Source organism: Panicum virgatum, chromosome 7N (assembly GCF_016808335.1).
Source record: "Panicum virgatum strain AP13 chromosome 7N, P.virgatum_v5, whole genome shotgun sequence".
Classification (NCBI taxonomy): domain Eukaryota; kingdom Viridiplantae; phylum Streptophyta; class Magnoliopsida; order Poales; family Poaceae; genus Panicum; species Panicum virgatum.
Window position 1 is genome coordinate 50,634,574 of NC_053151.1, and position 9,507 is coordinate 50,644,080.

The following is a 9,507-nucleotide window of genomic DNA, read 5'->3' on the forward strand; positions in this document are numbered from 1 at the left end:
TGCTACTTCTTGCCTCATTCTTGCAAACTCTCCATTTTCTTTAATCGTCCCACCCGAAAATAAACGTACTAAACGATCCATCTACACATATACCTATACACAAAATGAAGAAGATAATATAACTATATATGGCATTACTTCATTATAAGTACAACACACTTCATTACTTCATACATGATTAAGATAATAAAACTATATATAGCAAAACATAAGAATTTTTACCAAAATACACATAAAATAGATTTGCTACTATGACGATTATTCACACTTTATAGCTCTTTGTACTATAAAAATCTAGACAACACTATCACCTCTAAATTGATACATGCAGCAATTATTACACGATATAAAAGTGTCACCATCGTTCAATTGCACGAAACACCACAACTAATCCTTCCCGTTTCGTACTTAATCCCCCATTTCAACTCAAACCTTACCTAAACTCTAGCCAACTCAAACCATAACAAAACCAAGAAATGGAGGAAAACCAATCGGATAGAGTGGAGGAGCTACCTTCACTGATCGATTTCCCTTCGTTTCCCCTTTGAATCGGGTGGAAGATCGAGTGGATCTAGAGGGGACAGCGACGGGCGGCGCCATGGAGCTCAGGTCGGGTGGGAGTGAAGGAAAAAAGAAAGGGAGGTGGAGGAAGAGGCCGTCCAACAGGTGGGCCTATATTCAGCTGAGTCGCGCCATGGGGCATGTCGTGACTCAGTCGCGCCAACGCATGTGGCGCGACTCAGCCTTGCCACGTCAGCTGCCTGGCCGCGGGCGCTCCAGCATGGCAGCTTGGTCGCGCCAAAGTATGTTGCGGAGTCGCGCCACGGAGCTTGGCGCGGCCAAAAGGGCTAGTTTTTGAAAATTTAGATATGCATGTGTTATTATTGAAATATTAAATTAAAAAGGATTAAAATAAAAAAATCGAATATATAGATACATCAAACAACTAGTAGCTAAAGTAAAGTTGCAGATTCAGAAGAAGCAGACCAGCATCAACCCAAAATACTATAAAGTTGTTCAGTGAATGACTGCATGCCCATCACCGAAACTTCCCTCCCTTCCCTTATCTAGTAGTAGTTACGACGACGCACCGCGGCGACGGCGTCCCTGGTGGCGAGCGTGGTGATGTCGGCGCAGGACACCTGCAATGCAAAATAAGCAAAATCGCATCATTGATGAGATTAAGTCTAGTTTTTCACCATATATATATATATGCACTCCACAGCTCAACTTGATGCACCCACAAGACAAGCGCGCCTCCTTAATTAATTTGCTCTAGCTTCGGACGACACACCTTTGGGCCGCAGGCGCGGTGGAGGGCGGCGCGGATGTCGTCGATGAGCTTGAGGGCCTCGGGGCGCAGCGTCTGGTTGGGGACCTCAAGCTGCTCGCTGCTGGACCCAGACAGGAGGACGGAGGCGTGAGGCGTCGCAGCCCTGCACGCAAGGAGGAGGACGGCCGCCGCCGCTCTGCTTCTGGAGCTGGCCATCCTGCTGCTTGCTATCGCAGCTAGCAGCAGTCGAGATTTTGCTACTGTATATTCGTTTTCAATTCTGCATGCATCATCGGTCTGAACTGATGACTTGTGTCTGATTTGATTGATCCACAAGTTGCCAACTTGGTAATATGTAATTGCTACTGCATATAGATCGAGTACTTGCTTGCCGGGAAATGCTGGATCCATATGATCTTTCCTGCATGCAATTTGCTGGATAGACGATGAAGGGCTGAAGGCTAGCTGCTGATTAATCTTGACTCGCCGGATCGGACGCGTGCTTACAATATTAATTACGCTTCTAGTCCTAGTAGTACTAGTACATGTGGTTGCTGATAAATCTTGACTCGGGATGGATCGGCGGGTCAAGTCTGTGCATATGCACTACTGCATTGCCTGGCCCTACAAAAGTCAAGATCACGTACTGTTCATTCATCTACAGCTAGGCTGCCTTGCATGCATGCTTCCATGTGTACGTTTAATTTATTTGGCCCAATGGGTGTGATTTTTTTTATTTAAACAAAAGGTGCTGTGGTGGGCAACAGGTGCGTGGCGACAGGCAGTCCGTAAAAAGTTGCTTTTTATGGATCCATGCATGCATGTGCGTTGGATGGCATACTGTACTTCCGGGCATCTTCCGTTAGAACATCTCCAGCTGGGCCTGCAAAATTAAGTCCTGAAATTTCATTTTGCAAGCCGGCCTGCAACAAATAAGGGCTCAATTTGAGGCCCAACTCCAGCCGGGCCTGCAACTCAAACCCCTATTCACGTGGGACTCATCTGTCAGTTCGCCCTCCCATCTCCCACGCGCGGCCACGCTCCACCGCCGCCGTCGCGCGTCCGCTCGTCGCCGTCGCCCGCCCTCCGCGGAATCGGCCCGCCCCCAACCGCCTTGCCCGCCCATCTTGCTGCTGCGTATCTCCATTCCTTTTCCTCCCGATGCATCCCTCTCCTTCTCGCATCTCTCTCGGTCTACACATCAGGATCTCAATTTCTCTCTCCATCTCTCTCCCTCTCCCCTCGATTCCTCTCTGCGGGGCTCCATTCTCGAGCTCGACGCGCTGCCTGGGCGAGGCCGAGGCTCCATGGCCGAGTTGCGGTGCTCTCTCTGGCGCGGGGCCCGCAGCATGGCGCGAGCGTGGGTGAGCTCAAGTGCTCCCTCGCCTAGTCGCTGTCCTCGGCGGCCTCGGTCCGCGGCGGCGGCACGCCGGAGCAGGAGCGTTGCTACTGGCCCAGTCTGCGGTGGCGGCAGCGGCACGCAGGAGCAGGGGTGGAGCTGCCGGTCTGCGGCGGCGGCAGTGGCGGCACCGCCTTCGTCTCCTCTTCCCATCACCTATTTGATGAACTCTGCAGCTGTGGGTAGAACAGAGAAATCAAGAACATTCAGTGCCCATTTGTTTGGATCAAAAAGTGTTTTTTTAGTGTGCTGCCAAGGCTGTACTGGATTGTGAGTTTTGCTTTAGAATGAGAGAGAAAAGAACACTCAGCACCTATGAGTGTTACTTTGGATTGTGAGCCTTCTGGGCGCATTTCTATTTGCACACTGTATTTCAACTATCAAGAATCAAATAGCTCACAGATTGTAAAGCATAGCACAATATTTGAACTTTCAGTGGTTTGATTCTGAAAAACAGGTTTGATTCTGAAAAACAAATGAAGTGTTCATGTTATTCTGGAAAATGAAATGGCACAAATGAACTGCAATGCTATCAGCATTCTGTTCCATTCTGTCAAGTGTTTATTTGAGACTCGAGTGAAGAGAATATACTTCAATGAAGTGTGCAGGCCTTTTTCTATCTGCATGTGCAGATGCAGTGCTACAACAGCTCTCGCTCAAAAGGGATTGGCTTCTATATTCCTGTGGAGTGTGCAAACTGTTAGTGTTCCAACTGAAAAAAAACAGAATATGGTTCAGACAACTGAAAAGTTCCATTTGTTAGCTCTTCTCAAGTTGGCACTCGTAAAGTTAGCAGTCTGAAAATCCAGATATGAAGGTAAATAATCAGTTTCCAAGGTTGATAGTTTCAGGCGTAACAATAGTCCATATGGAAATAATACATCATCACTGTGAAATTAAAACAAATAAGCATGTCTACTGAATGCAATTAGAACTTTGGCAAGCAATGGAATTCTTGTGCCACATTTTGGGTGCTGCAATATAGATACTGAAACAGTAGCAGCAGTATACCTAATATACAATGGCAACGGAAAAATAGAAAGATCAACTCTGATTTATTCACTGTTCACTGTTGCATTTAGATTGGACATAATTTTCAGTACTCCCTACATGAAAAGGTGAGTTGATGTAATCATGTGCAGAGCTTCACTCACCACATGATTTTCAGTCCATGACCAAAAGCAAGGTTCAGAAAACATTGACAAGCAATATTCAGAAAACATTCACTGCCTACTTGATGATGTGCAAGAAGCAAGGCGCAGAGTAAACATTGACTTACATTTGCAGAGAAATCAGGCGTCCAGTCAACTATTGGGGTGGAGCTGAAGTCGTCGTCCGCGGCCTCGTACATGAGTACTGGCGATGATGCCGTGCTGCGGGCGTCAAAGGTGGCGGTGGTGGAGAATGGTGGTGAAGCAACTTGAGGGTCCGTGAAGGTGGACGTGTGACGGCCGCGTGGAGGAACGAGCGCATTGTTGGGGAGCTGACAAGGTAGGACGGCGGCGGGAGATGGCAGATCTTGGCGACGAGGAAGGCCGGCAGCGGGAGGATTTGCAGTAGGATGGGGGTGCGGTGCGACGAATGGACGACGTCGCGTCTTCTCCGGGGGAGCGGTCGTAGGACGGGGAGGCCGCCCGCCGCCGGAGATGGCGCGGGACGCCGGCGTGGATCTGTCCATGGGGAATGTTGGGTACCACGATTAGGGACACCCTAATCGAGGTACTAAGGTCACCCTAAAAACACAAAATACATGTTAGGCGACTGAGCCCACGAAGGCCCACGGCCTCCTTCCAATCTGAAAGAAAGGAAAGGACTCAAAGAAGCCCAGCATGCGGCCCATTCGCACCCCCCTCGGACCTGCGGAGCGATCTCCGCCTCGCTCGAGGGCTCCTATCGGGGCCCTCGACTGCGCCCCGCATCTCCGCCTCGCTCGAGGGTAGCGAATTTACCCTCGAGCGGGCAAAACATCTCCGCCTCGCTAGAGGCCACCCCTCGACGAAGAAGACAAATGTCCTTGCGCTCACCCGCCCGTCGTACGGAGGCATTGAATGCCAACCACTCCTCCACAACGCCCAGGACAGACGGCGTCAGACCGCCATTCCCCACAGTGGCTGTGACCGGAGTCCCGTCCGCCAACTCCGGTCACTGCTCCGCCATCCCGGACGCTGTGGCAACACTGTGGGACCTGCGATGCGGGACGAGGCGCACTCGGTACAGTTCCCGTTACTGTTCTGCCTACTCCGGCTGTCTGGACTACACCTCATCACACGTATGGCCCCGGACCCGCCCCCTGCTCAGGAAGGGGTCCGGTGTCGCCATGTGCCCCTTAAGGAAGGACACCCAGCACTAGCAGCTGGAGGCCCGGACCTCCCCCCCTCGAGGGGTCCGGGACCTCCACGCGACCCTCGGACCTCCTTAGTGCGCACGCCAGCACTTTGTCCAGGGGGGTCTGGGATCACCACGCGCCTCGTTACCACTAGAGCACGCAAGACCCTGACCTGCAGGACCCACGGAACGCCACCACGCCACATCTGGAGGACTGTACACCCTACATCGACGACCACGCCACCTGCTGGGGTTGGCAGGACGCCGGCACGATCTTCGCAAGACCAAGGACGATATCCAGGACGACTGCCACGCCCGACGCCATGCCCCACAGTGTACTTCCTACAATATTCGACCACTGCACCCCCGATATTCGGGGGGAAACGACGACTTCCACGTTCCCCTGCGCATGTACACCATCCCTCCTTGCGACTATAAAAGGAGGAGACGTGCTTCCTTTAAGGGGGACGTTGGGTGATCATCCTCACACGAGCACAACGCTCAGCACTCGTTATTGGCACTCGCCTCAATCGACTCCTCCTCTAGCAGAGACCTGGGAGCTTCCCTCCCTCTCTCGCCTCGCCTGTACCCCCTACTACAGGCACCTCCGGTGCAAGATAATACAGTGCCCTCGCACACCCCCTTTGCTGGACGTATGGCCCCGCGGCCGGAACCAGGATAAACCCGTGCGTTACTGTGTTGCCTCTTGCATCAACATCTAGGACGAGGAAACATGCAGCATTTACTAGTTGGGATCCGGACCCCCGGGTCAGGACACCGACAATTGGGGCGCTAGGTAGGGCACGCTGTGTGACATTTTCTCTCTTGTTCCCATTTGATTTCCAGGGATGGCGGGCAGATCCAACCCATACCCCATGGACGTCTCAGATCCGCTCCCAGCGGGATACGTGATCTGGTTTGGGAGTCTCGAGTTCAGAGCAACCGGCAACGGTTACCTCATGGAGCTCCTCTCGCCCACACGCGACCCGGACATTCCTGTTTCACCAGCCCGGCGCAACAGGCGCTTGGGCCAGCATTCGCGACAAGCGCGCGCAGAGCGGCGCCGAGCGGCGCCGAGCGGCACGCCTCACCTCCCCTACGTGGGTTGAGGTTGCCATGTCACGACTCAGCGTCGCGACCGACGGGGCTGTCGCTTCGTCATCACGTGTTTCGGCGTCGGCAGCGCCGGCACCATCACCGACTGCAGCTCTGGTGCCTCCCAGGGGGGCGCGACTGCGGCATCGCCCTTCCCCATTGGGATGCGCAACGCTACGTCCTACGCTTCTTCATCCAGCACCAACTTCGCCGAGTACGATGACCTGCCGGGTCATCATCTCCTATCGATCCGCAGCCTCATCGCATCATCTCCTAACAACTCCTACCCCGAGACGGCGAGCTCGATCGCCGACGACATCAACTTCTTCATGGACAACTTCACGGCCGAGGAGGCCGAGGACTACTCCGGGGTCCACGACCCCGGCACTTTCTGCTCATTCCAGCTGGCGACGGCTTACTGCCTCACCTGCTCCGAAGACTCCAGCGAGGGGGATTACGATCCCGCCTGGTAGTGCTTCATGGTCCAGCTTGCGGACGTGCAAGACGACAACGCTCCGGGTGATGACGGGAACGGCGGGGCAGACACGCAGGCGAACCAACCGGTGGTGCCGCCTGCGGCCCCTTCTTCTTCATCAAGCTCGGCGGCGCGGCAGGCACCGCTGGCACAGCTCAAGGAGCTTCAAGCCAAGCTCGATGAGCAGCGTCGGCACACTCAGGAGCTGCGTACCGCACTCGAGAAACAGCGCACCGCGCGTGGCGCGCATGCCCAGGAGGGGGCACGCGTTGCCCGAGAGCGGATCCTTGCAAATGACAACGTTGGAAAACTCGCCGCTGCGGCCTACCTACTCCAAACGATGCCCGAGCCATCGACGACTTTGGGTCGCAACCTGCGCCGCGAGGCACAGGCGCTCATCGAGCAAGCTGCTGTGCAGCAGGCCGAGAGCTCTGCGTCTCGCATGCGCTCGATAGCCCCGAAGCAGCCCAGTGGGACTGCACACCAGGACCACGAGACTTCGGTGCACACTTCGCCAGGAGGGAAAGAAAAGGTAGACGTAGCGCATGATGCGAAGGCACCCTCGGTGCACGACCGCATCGGAAAGGCTCCCGCGAGGGAGCGACTCCACGACACACGCGGGCACACCGGCGACGGCGACGCCTGCTACATCATTAACGGCAAAAAGTACACCACTCGACGGGGTGGACGCTTCGACCCCGAGCACGACAGGGGTCAGTCGCCGGAGCCTCCGGGCACCTGGGTGTTCAGCCGGGAGATTCGAACTGCTTCTTTTCCCCCGCGCTATCGACAACCCACCACCCTCGTCAAGTACTCGGGCGAGACTGATCCTGCAGTATGGCTCAACAATTACCGCCTAGCGTGCCAGCTAGGCGGTGCGACGGAAGACGCGGTTATCATCCGCAACCTTCCCCTTCATCTTGCTGACGCCACACGAACGTGGCTCGAGCACTTGCCCGCGGACCAGATCCACAACTGGGCCGACTTGGTCCAGATCTTCGTGGGCAACTTCCAGGGCCATACGTGCGCCCTGGGAACTCCTGGGATCTCAAAGGGAGTCACCAGAAGCCCAATGAGTCCCCGCGCGACTACGTGCGACGCTTCTACAAGCAATGCACCGAGCTCCCAAGCGTCACCCACGTCGAGGTTATCAACGCTTTCCTCGAGGGCACGACGTGCAGGAACCTGGTGCACGAGCTTGCGCGAAGCCGTCCCGCCAACACCAGCGAGGAGGCTGTTGGTGCCATTTTCGACGACGTACCCCGACGACACCCTCTGGAGATCCATGAGGTAGTGTGTCGAGGCCACGACGAGAGCCCGCAGGACACAGAGACTGAAGGTGCTCTTGGCGTGTTTGGCAATCCGACCGCCCAGTGCGCGCAGGCGGCTTATCACCGAACTGCCCGAGATGGCACCCTCCCCCTCGAGCTCTTGACACACGCTCACGACGGTTTGCTCCAGCTCAGCGAACTCTATTTGTGCCGCCGTGAGTGCGGTGTGGACCGCTTCCTTCGCCGCGGACTCGCCCGCCACCTTCTGCCTCAGCTCTAGGCAAAGAAAATCAACGTAAGCTATGAAAGGAAACAAATCGACGAAAACTCGAAGGTACTCACCCGGGATGTTCCTCTGTGCCTCCTCCCTCTGGGCTCGGGCGGCCTCTTCGAGCGAGGACAAGGAGGCTTCCTTCTCCCTAAGGGCGGCCCCCACGTTCTGGAGGGTCACCTCCTTCCCCTCGAGGGCCTCGCCTTTTTTCCGGAGGGTCCCGGTGAGCGCAACCACGGCCACCTCCTTGTGGAGGAGCTCGGCCTTCTGCTGCTCGAGCGCTGTGCTGCGGCGCTGCAGCTCGGCGCTCTGCGCCTCAGCTTCCCGAGCCCTCTCCTCGAGCGACGTCCGGAGGCGTTGTAGCTCGGCAGCCTGCGCCTCGGCTTCCCGAGCCTTGTGCTCTGCTGCAGCCCTCTGGACGTCCCGCTCACCGGTAACCCATGCCAGATCCTCCTCCAGCGCCTGTTGACGCGCTCCCAGATCCGCCATTTTCGTGTTGGCTTCGATGTTCTTGAGCACCAGCTCGGCGTTGTGCTGCCCGAGCTGGCTCATCTGGGAGTACATCTGGGTCATCTCGGCGCTCTTTCCGCGCGAGATGTCCCTCAGCTGCTACAGGTAGGAGGGCGTGGGTAAAAACATGTTAAGGACAAACCGAATCCGAGTAATTTTCAGGGGAAAGCATTTACCTGGCTGACCTGGTAATCCGTCCTCTGATGGAGCGTGAAGGCGCGGTCGAGGGCTTCCAGGATCTCCCGGCCGACGTTGAGCTGCGCGTTCCAAGCCTCCTCCTCCTCTTGCTCCTTGCGGAGAAACTCCGAGGGGAGCCCAGACGGGATGATTGCCCCGTGATGAGGCCCCTCAGACGTCCCCGCCTCGAGCACATCTGTGCCGGCCGATGCGAACTCGGCGATGTGCGCGGCTGCGCTTGCCGCAGTAGCGGGGTCGATGTCCATCGAGTCCCCGTACTCCTCGCTGTTGTCCGGCAGCTCCACCACCGCCACCACGCTCCCTTGTGCCGTTGGCGCGGGCACCACCACGACAATGCCCTCATCCCGGGCCTCGGTGGGCACCGAGACGGGGGCTCCTTCCACCACTGGCGCCCCTAGCGCCGTCTCCTCCTCCGCGATACCCTCGACCTCAGACCTCGGTGGCTCGAAGACGAGGGTCTCCTCCTCCACATAGTCGGCGGGGTGCTCCTGCGCCCCCCCCCCCACAAATTTCTCCTTCTGTGACCGGCCGAGCGGCACAGGCCGCGTCGCCCTGTCCGGTCTCAACTTCAATGTCCAGCCGGGCGGCGCCACCCGCACCGCCACGGCCGGTCTCCTCGTCGTCGTCAGTCTCAGCGGCTGCTTCGGCGCCGCCTCGGCTGACATTGCCCTCCTCCTCCTGTGCTCGAGC

General features: G+C 56.3%; 1 protein-coding gene across 1 annotated transcript; it reads right to left on the reverse strand.

Annotated features, from left to right (window-relative positions):
• Positions 1–971: 971 nt before the first annotated feature.
• Positions 972–1,500, reverse strand: LOC120680595 (peroxidase 12-like). Its single transcript, XM_039962093.1, has 2 exons — positions 1,295–1,500; positions 972–1,142 (listed from the first exon to the last, which is right to left on the reverse strand). The coding sequence occupies exons 1-2, from the start codon at positions 1,487–1,489 to the stop codon at positions 1,068–1,070; spliced, it is 270 nt and encodes an 89-aa protein (XP_039818027.1). The 5' UTR covers positions 1,490–1,500; the 3' UTR covers positions 972–1,067.
• Between the last annotated feature and the right edge of the window lie 8,007 nt (positions 1,501–9,507).

Coding starts and splice junctions, on each gene's coding strand:
- LOC120680595 (XM_039962093.1), bottom strand. CDS start 1,489: ATGGCCAGCTCCAGAAGCAGAGCGGCGGCGGCCGTCCTCCTCCTTGCG. Junction 1,143..1,294: donor ACCGCGCCTGCGGCCCAAAG/GTGTGTCGTCCG, acceptor TTTGCATTGCAG/GTGTCCTGCGCCGACATCAC.